The sequence below is a fragment of the Tursiops truncatus genome, chromosome 20 (genome assembly GCF_011762595.2).
Source record: "Tursiops truncatus isolate mTurTru1 chromosome 20, mTurTru1.mat.Y, whole genome shotgun sequence".
Classification (NCBI taxonomy): domain Eukaryota; kingdom Metazoa; phylum Chordata; class Mammalia; order Artiodactyla; family Delphinidae; genus Tursiops; species Tursiops truncatus.
The window spans coordinates 9,470,868-9,489,728 of NC_047053.1; the positions used below are offsets into that span (position 1 = coordinate 9,470,868).

Here is an 18,861-nt window from a genome sequence, read left to right on the forward strand (position 1 = left end):
TGCTCTCACATTACCTGTTTAATTTTCTTCGTAGCAGTACTTACCGCTGTCTCCTATTACCATGCTTATTTATTTATTGTCTGCCTCCCCTACCAGAAAGCAGATTCAGTGAGAAGAGAGAATTCCTTGTGCTTGATTCACTGATATATTTTCAATGCCTGGCGGGGAGTGGACATTTGATAGTCATTGAACGAATACGCTCCCTAGCCCCATCTGCTGTCCTGCCTACCCCGCACCCGCTCCAAACTGCTCTCACCACACTCAACTCTGAAGCTTGATTTCAGCAAACCTACTTCCTGCTAGGCACACCTGGGCGCCGCATGAGATCAGCTGCCTCCTGTTCCCCAATCCTGCGTCCTCACTCCCACCTCATGCTGCACTTCCCACCTCAGCCCCATAACAGCCCTGGTGTCGTGGTCCCCATCTCCTCTCCAAAACATGCACATACACACAGCACTTGGCAATTCTCAGTGTATTTAATAAGAAGGTCATGAGGGATCTGAGGGAGCTGGACACTGGGATGACTGAGAAGGCGGGGGAAGGAAGGTTGCCAAGGCCTCCTGGAAGTTCAGCCCTTGGTTGTCCCCTTCAAATGGTGGAGTCGTTGGCCGATGCTATGTCATGCAGCTGGTGGCGGAAGGAGAGACGGGCTTTCCTGCTGAAGTAGGCGCCAGACCCAAGGGACCCTCCCTCAGCCACGATGGAGGCTACAGCTGGGCTGGGATCTGGATCTGGGGGGGCAGCTGGATCCAGGCCTAAAAGGGAGATTGGAGGGGGAAGAAAGGAGTTGTGTGTCAGGAGGAGGAAAGAGGCCAGGGAACCTCGGGGGTGAGTGTCGCTAGCATCAGCAGGGAGAGGAGAGGGGACGTTGGCAGCAGGGCTGGCTTCCCTGGCCCGTGACCTATGCACTGGACACGGGGCCACACTCAGAAGGGCCCCCGTGCTTGGTGTAATGCTCTGCTGTCACTGTCTTGAAATTCTTAATAACTTTTTTAATAAGGGGGTCCCACTTCATTTCGCACTGGGCCCTGCAAAGTGTTTAGCCAATCTTTTGGCGAAGTGATAAATCCACCTCCCGCCCAGGGGGCAGATTATCCTTTTCCCTTCCCTGATTTGAGCATTTGCCTTTCTCCCCAGTGCAGTTTGTCTGTCTGCCTGGCAGCCCACCTTTTCCTCTGTCTCCCCCGTACCTGCTCCTCTTTCAGTCCCCCGCTGTCTCCGGCACCCACACCATGGGAAACACCATGCCCCCTTCAGATCCATCTCAATAATGGACGAGACTGGGATGCAGACAATGGCCAGGAGTGCCCTAGGAGGGGTGTGGTTTCCAAGCCCCTCCACTGTGGGCAAAACTACCACTTAGCCTCAGACCGCCTGGTGATTACAGGCGCCAGGAGATGGAAGGGGGAGAAGAGGGAGGAGGGAAGGGGTGGGGGATCCCCCACTCAAACGCCTATCCTTTTGTACCCCCTTAATTTTGGGGTCATCTCTGATCCCCACGGAGAAGCAGGAGGAGACTAGGAGGGGAGGCATGGTAGAGACAGACACACAAGTGCCGGCACAGACAGACGCAGTGAAAATTCATCGTAGCAATGCCAGACGACAAGGGTGCCAGGCTGGACCCTGCTGGGGATTCATTTGTATTTTATTTTATTTTTTGTTAATATTTATTTATTTGGCTGTGCCGGGTCTTAGTTGCGCCATGTGGGATCTTCATTTCCGCGTGCGGGATCTTTTAGTTGCGACCTGTGGGATCTAGTTCTCTGACCAGGGATTGAACCCGGGCCCTCTGCATTGGGAGCGCAGAGTCTTAGCCACTGGACCACCAGGGAAGTCCCTCGTTTATAGTTTAGAATGAGATTCATTTGTATTTAGAATGCCCAAGATGTAAAAAATTTAAAGAATAGTTTATTTTTTTAGAACAAGAAACTTTACTAGTTAGGGAAATGTTATGTTCTCAAATGGTCCAGTAGCTGTCGACCCCTTTTATGAAAATAGTTGTAATTGATTAATTATGCTGTGCCAGGTAGATTCTAGGGACTTTTACGTTATCTCACTTGATCGTGTCAATGATTTGTGTGTGTGTGTGTGTGTGTGTGTGTGTGTGTGTGGCCGCGCCGTGCAGCATGTGGGGTATTAGTTCCCGGACCAGGGACTGAATCCATGCCCCCTGCATTGGGAGTCTGAACCACTCGACCACCAGGGAAGTCCCTTTTTCTTTTTAACGTCAATGATCTTTTAAAGTAAGTGTTATTATTATGCTGATCTCAGAGATGAGGAATCAGAGGCACTGGGAGATTAGGTAGCTTGCCCAAGGTCACACAGGCAGTTATCAGAAGAGCAGTACTTTCCCTCACCCTCTTCAGTCTGACCCCAGAGTCCACTCTGTTAACTGCCACACTGAGCTTCCCAAGCATGTTCCTGACAGGTATTGCCCTCAGCCAGGTTTAAGGCAGCCAGAGCCCGGGCTGGGAGCCTCTGGTCCACAGTATGCTAACCAAGGACCCTAAATGCCCTCCAAGAGCTATATTATCATTCCCTAAGGGTATCATGATGTGGGAAAGGTTGGAAAGCACTGCTGACTATGCTGCCTGACTGAAATCTGTTATTTTATTTTATTTCCTTTTAAATTTAATTTTTATTTTATATTGGAAAATCTGTTTTTTAAATTAACTTTATGGAAGTAAAAATTTACATACAATTTAATGCACACATCTTAGTGTACAGTTCTATGAGTTTTGACAAGTGCATACACCCATGTAATCACCACCCGAATCAAGATATAGGACATCTCCATCACCAAGTTCCCTGTGTGGCCTTTACTCTCCCTCTTTTTCCCCTCTCCCTGCCACAGGCAACTACTGATCTGATTTCCATCACTATAGATTGGTTTTTCTGTTCCAGAACTTTATATTAATGAATCATATAGTACTACTCTTTTGTGTACGCTTCTTTCAGCAAAATGGTTTTGAAATTCACCCGTGTTGTATGTATTAACAGTTTGTATTTGTTGTAATCACAACTTTATTGGGAAATAATTCATGCACCATAAAATTCACCCTTTAAAGTCCACAATTCAGTGGTTTTTTACTATATTCACAGAGGTGTGCAACGATCACAGCTAATGTTATAACCTTCTCATCACCCTCAAGAGAAACCCTGTACCCATTAGCAGTCACTCCCCTGTCCTTCTCCCCAGCTACTGTCCCAGCTATGGTCTCTTTGGATTTACTTATTCTGGACATTTCATAGCAATGGAATCATATAATATGTGGTCCTTTGTGTCTGGCTTCTTTCGCTTAGCATAATGTTTCAAGGTCCATCCCTGTTGTAGCATGTATCAGTACATCATTCCTTTTTGTGGCTGAATAATATTCCATGGTAGGGATACACCACATTTTGTTTATCTATTCATTACTTGATGGACATTTTGGTTTGTGTCTACTTTTTCGCTATTTGAATAATACTCCTGTGGACATTCATGTACAAGTTTTTGTGAGGGCATACATTTTCAGTTCTTTTTGGCATATACTTAGGAGTGGAATTGCTGGGTCATATGGTAACTCTACGCTTAACATTTTGAAACTGTTTCCGAGGTGGCTGTACCATTTTACACTTTATTCATTTTTATTGCTGAGTAATAGTCTACAGGCCACAAATTAATCAAAATAAAAAACCTCTGCTTTTCAAAAGGCACCGTTATTTTATTTATTTATTTATTTTGGCCACGCTGAGTGGCTGGGCCCCAGCAGTGAAAGAGCCAAGTCCTACTGGACCAACAGGGAATTCCCAAAAGGCACCATTATTTTAAAAAAACAAGGCACATTCTGGGTGAAAATATTTGCAATACATATATCTGATGAAGGATTTGTATCCAAAATATATAAAGAACTCTTACAAATCAATAATAAGACAAATAACATGTTTTTTTAAAAAATTAGTGAAAGAATTGAACACTTAAAAAGAGATATAAAAATGGTCAATAAGCACATGAAACATGGTCAACATCATTAGTCATCAGAGAAATGCAAATAAAACTATGATGATGTACTATTTTACACTTATTAGCATGGCTAACACTAAAAAGATAGACAATATCAAACGTTGGCCATGCTGCAGAACAAATAGAATTATCATACATAGATTTTGGAAATGTAAAACACAACAACCATTTTGGAAAACAGTTTGGCAGTTCCTTTTACCCCCTATCTTAAAATATTTCACTTATTTAAAAAGTGCTTTTTCAGAGTTGGAGGAATCAGGCTCCCTGACTTCAAACTATACCACAAAGCTACAGCAATCAAGACAGTATGGTACTGGCACAAAAACAGAAATATAGACCAATGATACAGGATAGAGTGCCCAGAGATAAACCCACACACATATGGGCACCTAATTTATGACAAAGGAGGCAAGAACATACAATGGACAAAAGACAGCCTCTTCAATAAGTGGTTCTGGGAAAACTGGACAGTTACATGTAAAAGAGTGAAATTAGAACACTACCTAACACCATACACAAAAATAAACTGCAAATGGATTAAAGATTTAAATGTAAGACCAGACACTATAAAACTCTTAGAGAAAAACATAGGAAAAACCCTCTTTGACATAAACCACAGCAAGATCTTTTTTGACCCACCTCCTAGAGTAAGGGAAATAAAAACAAAAATAAACAAATGGGACTTAATTCAACTTCAAAGCTTTTGCACGGCAAAGGAAACCATAAACAAGACAAAAAGACGACCCTCAGAATGGGAGAAAATATTTGCAAATGAAACAACAAAGGATTAATCTCCAAAATATACAAACAGCTCATGTGACTCAATATCAAAAAAACAAATAATCCAGTTAAAAAATGGGCGGAAGACCTAAATAGACATTTCACCAAAGAAGACATACAGGTGGCCAAGAGGCACATGAAAAGATGCTCAACATCACTAATTATTAGAGAAATATAAATCAAAACTACAATGAGGTATCACCTCACACCGGTCAGAACGGTCATTATCAAAAAATCTAGAAACAATAAATGCTGCAAAGGGTGTGGTGAAAAGGAAACCTTCCTGCACTGTTGGTGGGAATGTAAATTGATACAACCACTATGGAAAACAGTATGGAGGTTCCTTAAAAAACTAAAAATAGAACTACTATATGACCCAGCAATCCCACTACTGGGCATATACCCTGAGAAAAACGTAATTCAAAAAGAGACATGTACCACAATGTTCATTGCAGCACTATTTACAATAGCCAGGGCATTGAACCAACCTAAATGTCCACTGACAGATGAATGGATAAAGAAGATGTGGCACATATATACAATGGAATATTACTCAGCCAAAAAAAGGAAAGAAATTGAGTTATTTGTAGTGAGGTGGATGGACCTAGCGTCTGTCATACAGAGTGAAGTAAGTCAGAAAGAGAAAAACAAATACCATATGCTAATGCATATATATGGAATCTTAAAAAAGAATGGCACTGATGAATCTAGTTGCAGGGCAGGAATAAAGAGGTAGACATAGAGAATGGACTTGAGGACTTGGGGTGGGAGGGTGAAGCTGGGGCGAAGTGAGAGTAGAATCGACATATATACACTACCGAATGTAAAATAGTTGGCTGGTGGGAAGCAGCAGAGCACAGGGAGATCGGCTCAGTGCTTTGCCATGACCTAGAGGGGTGGGATAGGGAAGATGGGAGGGAGGCTCAAGAGGGAGGGGATATAGGGACATGTGTACGCATGTGGCTGATTCACTTTGTTGTGCAACAGAAACTAACAGTATTGTGAAGCAATTATACTCCAATGAAGATCTATTGTTTAAAAAGTGCTTTTTAATGACCATTTTAAAATAGCCTTTATTTGTCACTTTCTTCACCCTGCCTCTATATAAATGTGTGCAATTAGAGATCAAACAAGTTTGGCTAGTTTCTTAAAAAGTTAAAACGATGGAGCAACTCCACTCCTAGCTATTTACCCAAGAGAAACGAAAATATATTGCTACACGAAGACTTACCCAGGAATGTTTATAGGAGCTTTATTCGCAGCAGGCAAAAACTAGAAACAACCCAAATGTCCATGAAGAAATATCCATCAGCCCACTCTTCCATCTAGAAGAGATAAAGAAATCTACTTTAAAAAAAAATGAAATATTTTGTCTATTAGAACCTGAAATTTTTCCTGTTTCCCCTTAGACTGTTAGTTTCAGAAGAGCAAGTCCCGTGATAGTTTTGTTCACTACTGTATGCTCAGAGTCTGGCGCGGAGCAAGTACGCAGAAAGTAGTGAATGAATGAAAGAATGCAAGCTTGCGTACGTTAATGAATTTGTGGCCACCAGCCCTCGGGCCTTCCGTCATTCCTTCCATCTACAAATGCCAATGCGGTTCTCAGCCGGCCCGGGAAGGGGACACAGCCAGGTCCCTGCCGCGGAGGCGCGTCCCGCCAGGGACCCTGGCGGGATCGGTGGCCGGAGAGGCCCCGGGGGGGCCGGCGCCCGAGCGGAGGAGGGTGCGCAGGGCCGAGGGCCCACAGGGAGGAGCGGGCCTGCACGGACCGACGGCGCGGAACAGACTGACAGCCCGGCAGACGGCGCCGCACCGATGCACGGGGAGGGTAGCGCCGTCCCGCAGAGCCGAGGGCGGCCCCAGCGCCCAGGCCGCACGCAGGACTGCAAAGACAGGCCGAGGGCGGCGGGGGCGGGACAGGACCGACGAGAATCCGGAGGAGGTGAGGCCGGGGGCCGTCCCGCCCCCAAGGGCAGGCCCTGAGCGCCCGCCCCGCCCTGGCCCTCTGGGTTGTGGGCTCCGGCTCTGACTCTGCTGCGCTGCCTCCGGCTCGGCTGCCCGGGTGAGGGGGCCGGGGAGGGGACGCCGCGGAGGTGCCGGGCCCAGGAAATTGGGCGGGGACGGGAATGAGCTTGGGCTGCGGGTCCTCCTGACTCAGCCTCATGCTCAGATTTCGGGGTTTCCCTCCCGGGCGGGGAACGCATAACTTCCTCATTCCCGCCTGGACCCCTTCTTCCAGCTGGCTTGGCCTGGCTGGAGCCCCGGTGGCTCGGGACCCCTGGCAACCCCCGGGGCCCCTCCCCTGGCTTCTGCTCTGCCCCACTTCGGGGCCATCCGGGCCTGGCCGGGTGTTCCTCGGCACCCTGGTTACGGGACGGGAGGCGGGACTCAGGCATTCTGGATGCAGGAAGGATCGAGATAGGGGATGGAGATTAGAGGCGGGTTGGCAGGACGTTGCAGACCGATGAGCCATAATCAGAGAGACGGGGAGTCAGCGGGAGCCAGGTGGGGGGTAGCGGGGGACCTGTGGGAGATGGAAGACCGTGGGGTGCGATGGCGGGCAGGGTTCTGCAAAGCAGGTCACCTTCCTGAGGCCTCCCCATATTCCTAGGATGGCGGCGACCTCCGAGAGCCTCTTCCCCTCTGGGGGTGACCTGGACTCCAGACAGTTACAGATGGAGCCCGATGAGGTGGACACTCTGAAGGAGGGAGAGGACTCAGGTACACAGGGAGGACGCCCTCAGGGAGAGGAGGAGGAAGGGGCTGAGACCTCCTGGAGTCCACATTCTTCCACTTTCTCTCCTGTCAGCTGACCGGATGCACCCCTTTCTGGCCATCTACGACCTCCAGCCTCTGAAAATTCACCCCTTGGTGTTTGCCCCTGGGGTTCCCGTCATAGCCCAGGTGGTGGGCACTGAAAGATACACCAGTGGATCCAAGGTGGCTGGGCTGGCACCAGGGAGGGGGCTAAGGGGAGGGCTGGCCAGAGTGGGGGCTGCCACCCAACCAGGGGACATCCATTCAGTCAGTTCCTCACTCCCCCAGGTGGGCACCTGCACTCTGTATTCTGTCCGCTTGACTCACGGTGACTTTACTTGGACAACCAAGAAGAAGTTCCGTCATTTCCAGGAATTGCATCGGGACCTCCTGAGACACAAAGTCTTGATGAGTCTGCTCCCTCTGGCTCGGTGAGGGGGACAAGACTGCCTCCTGTGAAGGGCAGGTGCCCCCTCACCGCGGGGCAGCATGGGATGTCACTGCCCCAGCCCCCATTGCTGCTTTCCGTCTGTCTCATCCCCAGACCACAGCCTTTCCTCCCCCAGCTGCTTTCCTCCCCCAACTCTGGCCACTGGGCCTGCTCCTCTGACCCCGGTTACCAGGAAACCTTCCCTGCTCAGCTCTCCCTGTCCATGGTTCTGGGCCAGTATCTCAGCAGGGCTGGATGCCCAAAGTACCCTTGGCAGCCTCCCACCTTTTTCTGTCTCCATCCTCAGGGTAAGGGGCATTCCTTCTGCCAGCCCCTCGCCTCCTCCAAGACCCCACCTCCAGTGCTTCAGGAACCTAGGCACCCATCCTCCCATCCTCCTATTGACCCTCCCCCATCACTTCCACAGCTTTGCCGTTGCTTCTTCTCCAGCCCAAGAGGCAAACAACAGACAGATGCCCTCTCTACCCCGGGCAGGTCCTGAGGGCTCCGCCAGACATGCATCCAGCAAACAGGTGGGACCAGACACCAGGTCCTCTGGGAAGGTGTTTGGGTGCAAATGGTTCTGGTCCCATCTGTCTCTCCCTTTTTCCCATCCCTACTTCAGAAATACCTGGAGGATTACCTCAACCGCCTCCTGACCATGTCTTTCTACCGCAACTACCATGCCATGGTAAGGTCAAGAGGCTGGTGCCAGGTCTCTTGAGATGGAGCAGGGGGCAGAGGACCAGGGTCAGTAGAGTCTGAGGGGCTGAAAATAAGAGTCTCTCCTCTGGGCCTTTTTCTTCCTCTGCAGACAGAGTTTCTGGAAGTCAGTCAGCTGTCCTTTATCCCAGACCTTGGATCCAAAGGACTGTGAGTGTCTGACACCCCTCACCCGCCATCTGCCAACATCTGGATCTCTCCCTGGCTGAGAATAGGGAAAGAGCAGTGCACAGCGGGCTGGAGGTCTGGATCCCTCATCCAGCCTCATCCAACATCTCTTCCTGGTTTTCCCCACAGGGAGGGGGTCATCCGGAAGCGCTCAGGTGGCCACCGTGTTCCTGGCCTCACCTGCTGTGGCCGAGACCAAGTTTGTTATCGCTGGTCCAAGCGGTGAGGCCTGAGCAGAGCCGCTGGGCAGTGGGTGGGGGTGAGGAAGGAGGTGCCAGGGGCATGGAGGAATGGTCAGAGCCCTTCCACTCCAGGTGGCTGGTGGTGAAGGACTCCTTCCTGCTGTACATGTGCCTCGAGACCGGCACCATCACATTTGTTCAGCTCTTCGACCCTGGCTTCGAGGTACAGGTGGGGAAAAGGAGCACAGAGGCACGGTACGGGGTCCGGATCGACACCTCCCACAGGTAAGGCCTCCCTGGTGTGGACAGACACCTGGTGAGTGAAGAGCCAGCCTGGGGCCCTAAGGGGAGTTAAGTGGAAGAGACCATGGAAGAAAGGAAGGCGTTCCCACCTCCCTGGAGCCGGCCATGATTTGGAACCAGAGAACTGTTCTAGTCAGATGCTTGGGGCTGCTCTTAGAGGCTGGGCGCAGAGAAAGAGAGTTGAGTATAAGCCTGGGGGAAGGACTTTTGGTGCAAAAGATAGGGCACTGCATTCATCCATTTATTCATTCAACAAACTTAAGGGACTTCCCTGGTGGTCCAGTGGTTAAGATGCCATGCTTCCACTGCAAGGGGAGCAGGTTTGATCCCTGGTCATGGAACTAAGATCCCACATGCAGTGCAGCATGGCCAAAAAAAACCCCCAAAAAACAAACTTAAGTGGCTGGCACGATACCAAGCGCCAAGGACCCAACTGTGAATAAGGCAGATACACTCCCTGTCCCTGTGAAGTCAAGTAGGGACTAAGGGAAGAGGTAGGAAAGAGGTGATAGCTAAAGGGGAGGTTTCTGGGCCAGGCCAGAGGTGTGGAGGGTGAGGATTGTGGTTCACCCATTGTTCCCATCCAGGTCCTTGATTCTCAAGTGCAGCAGCTACCGGCAGGCACGGTGGTGGGCCCAGGAGATCACTGAGCTGGCCCATGGCCCGGGCAGAGACTTTGTACAGCTGCACCGGCACGAAAGCTATGCTCCACCTCGGCCTGGGACCCTGGCCCGGTGGTGAGACACTGACATCCTTTCTGAAATCGTCAGCGGCCTTTCCAACCTCCTTGGTTTCTCTGAGTCCTTGATCTTCTTTATCTCCTCTGACCCCTTCTGACCTCAATAACCTCCCCCTTTGACTTCTCAAATTTCCCTGACCCCCTGACCTGTTTAATCATGCTGATCCCTCTGATTCCCCTCTGATCTTTCTGAACCCCAAACTGGGTAATCTCTGACCCCGACCTCTCCGACCTCCTGTGACCTTTTTAACCTCCTTTCACCACACTGACCCTCTCTGTTCTCAGTGATCTAAAATGTCTCTGATTTATTCGTCCACTTAATAAACATTTTCTGAGCACCCACTATGTGCCAGGTCCAGTGGCAGGGATAAGACTCAGTAGGTGATTCAGTCCCGCAACAATGGGAGTTTGCCACGCTGGTGGTAGGTATAGGGTACCAAGCACAGAGGAGGGGCATCTGCCCCAGCATAGGATGTCAGGACTGGCTTCTAGAAGGCGGTAAGCCTGAGGTTAACCTTAGCAAGATAAAGAAAATAGAGAAGGGCAGTCCGTGCAGAGAAGCTAGAAATAGCCCAGCGTGTTTGGGAACCACAAAGACGGACCATTGTTGCAGCGTGAGGAGCAGTGGTCAGTAAAGAGTCTGGGGGTCGCAGGGTCTGATCAGTGCCTCTCCCACTAAGCTGAGGGGGTTAACCTTTATCATAGGCAGAGAGGAGTCATGGCAAGAATTTTTCTTGGAGGTGGTGTTGAGATTTTTTTAATTGGAGTATAATTGCTTTACAATGTTGTGTTAGTTTCTGCTGTACAACAAAGTGAATCAGCTCTATGTATACATATAACCCCATATCCCCTCCCTGTTGAGCCTCCCTCCCACCCTCCCTACAGGGAGATCAGCTCAATGCTTTGTGACGACCTAGAGGGGTGGGATAGAGATTTATTAATTAATTAATTTATTTTAAAAATTTATTTATTTTATTTATTTTTGGCTGTGTTGGGTCTTCGTTGCTGGCTAGCACTTTCTCTAGTCGCAGCAAGCGGGGGCTACTCTTCGTTGCAGTGCGCGGGCTTCTCATTGCGGTGGCTTCTGTTGTTGCGGAGCACGGACTCTAGGCGCACAGGCTTCAGTAGTTGTGGCACACAGGCTCAGTAGTTGTGGCTCGCGGGCTCTAGAGCACAGGCTCCGTAGTTGTGGCGCATGGGCTTCGTTGCTCTGCGGCATGTGGGATCTTCCCGGACCAGGGCTCGAACCCGTGTCCCCCGAAGAGGCAGGAGGATTCCCAGCCACTGCGCCACCGGGGAAGCCTGAGATTTATTTTTTAACATAAGAACTGATCATAGCTAATACTTATGTAGCACTTAGTGTGTGCCAGAAACCATTCTGAGTGTTTTATGTTTATGAACTTACAACAGCCCCGTGAAGCAGGTACAGTTGTTATATCCACTTTACAGGTGAGAAAACTGAGGCAAGGAGAAGTTAAGTAACTTGTCAATGTCACACACCTTGTAAACAGTGGAACCAGGATTCAAATCCAGCTAGTATGGGTCAAGACCCTGCTCTTCACCATCAAACAGGACTGTTAGTTATTAAAAGTCTAACAATACGGAAACACATTAAGTAAAAAAATTAAAGTTCACTGCACAAGTCTTTACCCCCTGGCCCTTAGTTCTTCTCTACATCCCCTGCCCCAAATCCCATTTTTCTCCCCAGAAGTAATCCTGGTGATAGTTTGATATTTATCCTCCCAGATCTTTTCCTGCATATTTTCATGTGCTTAGCATATATGTTACTTTTTGTTTTAATGTAAATGAGATCATGCACTCTCTATTTTATTTTTTTCACTTAACACGTATCAGAGATTAGGCATTTACATTATTTCCCACTTTCAGTCTTATAAACGATACTACAATGAACGTAATCTTTGGTTAAGCACTTAATAGGATGTCTTCCTAGATATAGAATTACGAAGTGCATTTAATGGTATCGGGGGTATGTGGATTTAATATTCTGATAGGTAATACCAAACTGTCCTCTAAAAAAGCTATAAAACCAATGTATATTCTCACAAACTATGAGAATACTCACTTCCCCATATGCTAATATTGAATGTAACCTGCAATTTTATTTTTTGCCAATCTAGTGAATTTAAAAAGTGTTATTCATTTTAATATCAATTTCCTTGTTTAGTGATGAAGTTGAACATCTTTTCATCTATGATTGGCCATTTTCCCCCTGTGAACTATCAGTTCTCTTTTTTTTTTTTTTTGGCTGTGCCGTGCGGCTTGTGGGACCCTGTTCCCCAACCAGGGGCCAAACCCGTGCCCTCCGCAGTGAAAGCACTTTTCTTTGTTCAGTTGGCCTATATGTCTTTTTTTTTTTTTTTTTTTGCGGTACGCGAGCCTCTCACTGTTGTGGCCTCTCCTGCTGTGGAGCACAGGCTCCGGACGCACAGGCTCAGCGGCCATGGCCCACAGGCCCAGCCACTCCGCGGCATGTGGGCTCCTCCCAGACCAGGGCACGAACCCGTGTCCCCTGCATCGGCAGGCCGACCCTCAACCACTGTGCCACCAGGGAAGCCCCCTGTATGTCTTTTTGTTATTGATATGTTGGAACTCTTTATATGTGATGTATTAATCTTCCCAATCTTTAGTCATTTTCTTTGGTTTGTTGTGTCTTTTGTAGTTTGTAATTTTATTTAGCTTGTACTGGCAAATTTATCCCACTTTGATATATCTGCTACTGTCTGACCTCTCTGATCTCTCTTGGTCTTTGACACTGCTGTCACCTCTGACCCATGACTATCCTCCGGTCTTCACTCTCCAGAGCTTTCTGGCTTCTGACTCCCCTGACCTCCTTGGCTTGGCCTCCCCCCAGGTTTGTGAATGGGGCAGGTTACTTTGCTGCTGCAGCTGATGCCATCCTGCGAGCTCAAGAGGAGATTTTCATCACAGACTGGTGGTAAGTGGGGAAAAAGCCTGAGCAGGAAGCGGTAGGATAGGGCCTGCAACACATCAGCTTATGGGTCAGAAAAGGAGTGGAAGGGGAGGAGTGACTGTTGTCGGGAGCTTAGCTTGCCCTTACCCGCTGCCCTGAATCCCAGGTTGAGTCCTGAGATTTACCTGAAGCGTCCGGCCCATTCAGATGACTGGAGACTGGACATTATGCTCAAGAAGAAGGCGGTGAGGAGAGTGGTTGGGCCGGAGGGGAAGCATGGTGGCGGGGTGGCCTGTGGGTGGAGATTGGTTAGAAGGGACGGTAGCATGGGGGAAGGCAGGGAATCTGAAACTTGAGGAGGAGGAAATATGCCCATCTTGGCTCAGTGTCTGGCAAACATCGCTGCCTCCCCTTCCCTAAGGAGAACTGACACCTCCCTGTGCTTGCCCTTCCTCTACCTGGTATAGACTTTCCTCCCAGTATCCATTACACTCTGTTGTGTTACTGCAGGGTGGACATGTCTGTCTCTCTCCCTGGGCTGATTAATATCACTAGTTCCAATACAAGGCATAGTGTCTGCTACGTTGGGAGCCTCCATAGATGTTGATGGGTGGGAGGAAAGATATGTGGGTGATGGAGAGTGGGTGGGCGAATGGATGGGTAGATGATGGAAAGGGAGATAGATAGAAGGACGTGAGGTTGGGAAGGTGGATCAGTAGGAGAGTGGGTAGGTAGATGGGTGAATGATAGATGGTAGATAAGGGGATGAGTAAATTTTGGGGAAAATGGGTGGATAGATAATGCTGGCTAGGTGGGTAGATGTGTGGATGGGTGAGCAGATAGATGATATTCAATCTGGGTTTGCTGTGAGCATCAAAGCAGGGTGTAAGTGGCAGAGCTTTGAGGATCTCCACACAGGGAGGAGGAATATACAGGAACCCTGAGCATGGGGAAGGGTTTGGGAGGGTGGGAAGGGGTCCTTCCGAGAGAGGCATTAGGATCTGATTCCCTCGCTGACCACAGGAGGAGGGTGTCCGGGTGTCCGTACTGCTGTTTAAGGAAGTGGAGCTGGCCTTGGCCATCAACAGTGGCTATAGCAAGAAGGTTCTAATGCTACTGCACCCCAACATAAAGGTGACTCTCAGGCCTCAGAGACCCCTTCCCTGCAGCCCTCCTCACCACACTTTCCCATCCCCTCAACCCTCCCTTTTCTTGAACATCTCATCCTTCCGTCTTTCCATGCTCTCCCCCAACGCCTCCTCTTTCTTCTCCCACCTAAGCTCACTCTCCTGAACTCCCCCATACCTGCTCCAGGTGATGCGCCACCCAGACCAGGTGACTCTGTGGGCCCATCATGAGAAGCTCCTGGTGGTGGACCAAGTAGTGGCCTTCTTGGGGGGGCTGGACCTCGCCTATGGCCGCTGGGATGACCTGCACTACAGACTGACTGACCTTCGGGACTCCTCTGAGTCAGCTGCCCCCCAGGTAACCCCCCAAGGCCTTCCTGAGCTCCCCCAAACTCAGCTAACCTAAATCCACACCCCTTCCCGGCTCCAGCCTTCCCCTCCAGTCATTCCAAGCCCACACTCAGGGTTCCTTGGCCTTTCTGGGACCCCAAGAACCTGCTTTGAATATACTATGACCCGGTCCCCTCCCCATGTCCGTTACCCACCCCTCCCCCCATTCCTCTAGGGATTTCAAATGCATCTGAAGGGGAGGACCGGGGAATCAAACTCTCTCTGCTTCATTCTTACTCTGTGTGTCTCTCTGTCTCCCAGTCTCCCAGTGCTCCTTTCTTCTCTTTGGCCTGGCTCTGTACAGCCCCATGACCTCTCCTTGCCCCTGGCTTGGGTGTGTTCCCCCTACAGCCTCCCACCTCATGCTCAGACCCTCCAGCTACACCAGACCTCTCTCACAACCAACTCTTCTGGCTGGGCAAGGACTACAGCAATCTTATCACTAAGGACTGGGTCCAGCTGGATCGGCCTTTTGAGGGTAGGGGTCCCCTTCCTCCAAAGCCCGTGAGAGCGGGGAGCAGGGGTAGAAGGCAGGGCTGGGACTGAGGATGGGATGAACTGGGTCAAGGGTAATGCACCCTCCTCCTCTCTGCCCCAAGTGTCCCCAAGAGACCATCCCTGACCTCTCCCCTGACTCTCCTGGGACCCCCAGATTTCATTGACAGGGAGACCACACCCCGGATGCCATGGCGGGACGTCGGGGTGGTGGTCCATGGCTCACCCGCCAGGGACCTTGCCCGGCATTTCATCCAGCGCTGGAATTTCACCAAGGTGCTCGATCCCTCCTGTGAGGCTGGAGGGCGGGAGGGAGCCTGGGGCAGCTCGTCACCTCCCTCTGACTCTGCCATCCCTCTTCCTCAGACCACCAAGGCCAAGTACAAGATACCCAGGTACCCCTACCTGCTGCCCAAGTCCATCAGCACCGCAAACCAGCTCCCTTTCATGCTCCCGGGAGTGCAGTGCGCCACCGTGCAGGTGAGGCTCCGACTTCAGCCTGCCCTCGCCTCCCTCCCTTCAGCCCAATGCCCCGGCCCACTCTCCCTGACCTGAGAGCCCCCGCCAGACCCCTCCTCTCCCGGGCTCAGGAGCCACATCATATTCGCCGTCCCCCCCAGGTCTTGCGGTCAGTGGACCGCTGGTCAGCGGGGACCTTGGAGAACTCCATCCTCAATGCCTACCTGCACACCATCAGGGAGAGCCAGCACTTCCTCTACATTGAGGTCTGACCGGGATGAGGGTGGGGCAGAGAACGGAGGGGACATCCCAGGGGAGAGACTTAGGATGTCAGTGGCATCAATCGTTGAGGACTGGCATAACTGGGCCTGGAGAAATGCAGAAGCCTGGGGCCAGGGCCTGGAGCCTGGGGCTGGGGACGGCAGCGGGGAGCTGAGGGCAGGGGCTGGGGCCAGACTGCTGATGTCTCTCATTGGTCCCTGCCCCAGAATCAATTCTTCATTAGCTGCTCAGATGGGCGGACGGTGCTGAACAAGGTGGGCGATGAGATTGTGGACAGAATCCTGAAGGCCCACAAGTAAGATAGACCAGCCAGAGTGTGAAGATTGTGGGCGTGGTTTAAGCCCAAATGGATGGGTGGGGCTTGGGGGAGAGGTCACACCTCTGACTCCACCCCTCCCCAGACAGGGGCAGTGCTTCCGAGTCTACATGCTTTTGCCCCTGCTCCCGGGGTTCGAGGGCGACATCTCCACAGGTGGTGGTAACTCCATCCAGGCCATTCTGCACTTCACTTACAGGTGACCCCCGCCCCCCTCAGCCAGACTCTACCTCTCCATGGCCCCATCCCACCTATGCCTCCATCCTGACTCCGTCCTGATCCCTTCTTGCTAGACTTTTGAGGTCCACCTCTCTCCTGACATCCCCCATCTCCTCCCCAGTCTCCACTTCCCTCACCCATTCTCTTCCCTCAGGACGCTGTGTCGTGGGGAATATTCAATTCTACATCGCCTCAAGGCAGCCAGTGAGTGCTGGGAGCTGGGGGTTCAAGCCCTGGACCCCCGGGGAGGGGGCAACTGAGGGACTGGAGCCCCAGGGATGGAGGGAAGGAGGCTATCACTCCTGCATGCTTCTGGGGCTACTGCCTGAGCCCGCAGGTGGCCTTACACTGCAGAGAGAAGTATATAGACCAGGGCTTCTGAAGTGAGGAGGTAGATGGGACAGGGCTCTGTCTGCACATGGAGATTACCTCTCTGCACTCCCCTTCCCCCCATCTCTTACTCACAGTGGGGACAGCGTGGCGGGACTATATTTCCATCTGTGGGCTTCGCACACACGGAGAGCTGGGTAGGCACCCGGTCTCAGAACTCATCTACATCCACAGCAAGATGCTCATTGCAGATGACCGGACAGTCATCATTGGTCAGTGCTGGATCTCGGCCCCCGGCAACGAGAGGAGGGTGGGGAGAAGTGGAGCAGGGCCCAGCCAGGGGCAACGGGATGGAGGTGGGTGGTGGAGATTGCAGCTGAGGCCCAACTGGGGATGGAGGCCAAAGAAGGTGTGTTGCCCCCAGGCTGGTTCTTGGGTAGAGGTGATGGGGTCTCCTGGGCTCAGGAGGACGCAGTGTGTCCCGCACCACCCACCAGGCTCCGCAAACATCAATGATCGGAGTTTACTGGGGAAGCGGGACAGTGAGCTGGCTGTGCTGATCGAGGACACGGAGATGGAGGCATCCCTCATGAATGGTGTGGAATATGAGGCGGGCAGGTTTGCCTTGAGTTTGCGGAAACACTGCTTCAGGTAGAGCCGGGGTGGGGTTACAGCGTAGTGGGAGAGGTGGAAAGGGGGAGGGTCTGCCTTTTGAGCAAGTGTGAGGATTGCTTAGAGGTAGTACTGGATTTCCCAAGAGGCAGACTCATCCAGTTTAAGGTACCGGCAAAGCAGGGATACCGAAAAAATGAGAAACAAATATTTCAAAAGTAATTTGGTGTATCTTTTAAAGCATTAAAGTAGTCGCCAAAGTAGAGACAAATTAAAGCTCTGTTGGACTCGTTTACGCTTATTGTACTGTCTAACATTGCTTCTATTTTGAAATACCTGGGTAGGCACATTATAATTTTCTGGTATTCAGGCTTTCAAAGGATCTTAATCTGGCCCTGCTGGGACCCCTTTCTCCCGCAGCGTGATTCTCGGGGCAGATGCCCGGCCGGACCTGGATCTCCGAGACCCTGTCTGTGATGACTTCTTCCAGTCGTGGCAAGACACAGCTGAGAGCAATGCCAATATCTATGAGCAGGTGGGCAAGGGGGGTGGGCAGGGGTGCTGGCAGGGGGAAGTTCATGGATTATCCTGTCTAGGGTGGGATAGAGAGGAGCCCCCGCACAGCCATCCTCATAAGAGGATGAGGGTCTGGGGACATCATGGGATTCAGTGGCTCAGGGTCAGTGTAGAGGGATATGGTGGGCATGAGGGCGTCTAGTCTAGTTGGGCTTGGACTCTTGGGCAGTCTCCCCAAGCCTTATTGGCTTCCATGCCTCTCGCCCACAGATCTTCCGCTGCCTGCCGTCCAACGCCATTCGCTCCCTGCGGGCACTCCGGGAGTATGTGGCCGTGGAGCCGCTGGCCACGGTCAGCCCTCCCTTGGCCCGGTCTGAACTCACCCAGGTCCAGGGCCACCTGGTCCACTTCCCCCTCAAGTTCCTGGAGGATGAGTCTTTGCTGCCCCCCCTGGGGAGCAAGGAGGGCGTGATGCCCTTAGAAGTGTGGACATAGCTGCGGCTCCAGCCCGGGAGAGGTCACCAGCTGCTGGGCTCTACCTCATCTGGCTCCCTGCCCCCTCACCCTGAGCACCGAGGGCAGTGCCTTTGAGACCTGGGGGAGGCAGGCATCCCCGGAGGGAACTAGAGAAGTCACAGAGGACCCTTTCTTGAGAAGTAGCCAAAGAGGACACTCTCAAGCCCGGGCTGAGGAGGCAGGAGAGGGTCCAGAGAAGTTCATCCTCCTCGCTGCCCAGTTCAAACCACTGCTACAAAGGAGAAGCAAAACACCTGCCAGGATGCCTGGGGCCAGCCTCCTACTCCAGGAGGACCAGATTCTGCCCTAGGCCTTCCATCTCTCCCTTCATCTTCCTGCCCTTGAATGCCCTCCCTGCCCCAGGGCCTTTCCCGGTTCATTACTGCCAAGGTGGAGGGAAGGATGCAGCCGCTCCGGCTTCAGTGCCCATGGTGGGGAGGGGACGGGGGGTGGGGGGATGCACACTAACCTCCCCCACCAGCTGATGACAGGCACTAACTCTGTATCAGTTCAATAAGCGTTTCATAAATAAAAGCCTAGAAAAGGTCCTTGCCTCTTCCTTGGTTGAACTGAGTGCTTATC

General features: G+C 51.3%; 2 protein-coding genes across 10 annotated transcripts; one reads left to right on the forward strand and one right to left on the reverse strand.

Moving 5' to 3' along the window:
* Positions 1-457: 457 nt before the first annotated feature.
* LOC117309730 (uncharacterized protein C17orf114) lies at positions 458-6,452 on the reverse strand. Of its 3 annotated transcripts, XR_004524043.2 has the most exons (3): positions 6,314-6,452; positions 6,015-6,108; positions 617-755 (listed from the first exon to the last, which is right to left on the reverse strand). XR_004524043.2 is itself a non-coding variant. In XM_073798243.1 (2 exons), exons 1-2 carry the CDS (start codon positions 1,261-1,263, stop codon positions 589-591), a joined length of 240 nt encoding a protein of 79 aa, XP_073654344.1. In that variant the 5' UTR covers positions 1,264-6,008; the 3' UTR covers positions 458-588. The 3 variants fall into 3 exon arrangements, 1 of the variants encoding a protein (XP_073654344.1); XM_073798243.1 differs by lacking the exons at positions 6,015-6,108; positions 6,314-6,452 and adding an exon at positions 1,191-6,008 and having other exon boundaries at positions 458-755; XR_012328753.1 differs by lacking the exon at positions 6,015-6,108 and having other exon boundaries at positions 621-755; positions 6,314-6,443.
* Positions 6,453-6,585: 133 nt separating this feature from the next.
* PLD2 (phospholipase D2) lies at positions 6,586-18,825 on the forward strand. Of its 7 annotated transcripts, none has more exons than XM_033848390.2 (25): positions 6,586-6,725; positions 7,395-7,504; positions 7,593-7,723; positions 7,829-7,971; positions 8,398-8,503; positions 8,596-8,661; positions 8,785-8,843; positions 8,991-9,083; positions 9,176-9,328; positions 9,934-10,083; positions 12,958-13,041; positions 13,184-13,262; positions 14,041-14,151; positions 14,332-14,502; positions 14,886-15,012; positions 15,187-15,305; positions 15,396-15,509; positions 15,650-15,754; positions 15,977-16,065; positions 16,172-16,285; positions 16,460-16,509; positions 16,773-16,907; positions 17,133-17,286; positions 17,668-17,782; positions 18,034-18,825. In XM_033848390.2, the coding sequence occupies exons 2-25, from the start codon at positions 7,396-7,398 to the stop codon at positions 18,256-18,258; spliced, it is 2,802 nt and encodes a 933-aa protein (XP_033704281.1). In that variant the 5' UTR covers positions 6,586-6,725; position 7,395; the 3' UTR covers positions 18,259-18,825. The 7 variants fall into 7 exon arrangements, 6 of the variants coding, with proteins under 6 accessions (XP_033704281.1, XP_033704280.1, XP_033704282.1 ...); XM_033848389.2 differs by having other exon boundaries at positions 6,706-6,845; XR_012328751.1 differs by lacking the exons at positions 6,586-6,725; positions 18,034-18,825 and having other exon boundaries at positions 17,060-17,231.
* Positions 18,826-18,861: the final 36 nt, after the last annotated feature.

Excerpts from the sequence above, each read along its gene's own strand:
- LOC117309730 (XM_073798243.1), bottom strand. The coding sequence starts at position 1,263 with ATGGATCTGAAGGGGGCATGGTGTTTCCCATGGTGTGGGTGCCGGAGA. Across the intron at positions 756-1,190 it reads GGGGACTGAAAGAGGAGCAG|GCCTGGATCCAGCTGCCCCC; the intron begins GTACGGGGGAGA and ends TCTCCCTTTTAG.
- PLD2 (XM_033848390.2), top strand. The coding sequence starts at position 7,396 with ATGGCGGCGACCTCCGAGAGCCTCTTCCCCTCTGGGGGTGACCTGGAC. Across the intron at positions 7,505-7,592 it reads GAAGGAGGGAGAGGACTCAG|CTGACCGGATGCACCCCTTT; the intron begins GTACACAGGGAG and ends CTCTCCTGTCAG. Across the intron at positions 7,972-8,397 it reads AGTCTGCTCCCTCTGGCTCG|CTTTGCCGTTGCTTCTTCTC; the intron begins GTGAGGGGGACA and ends TCACTTCCACAG.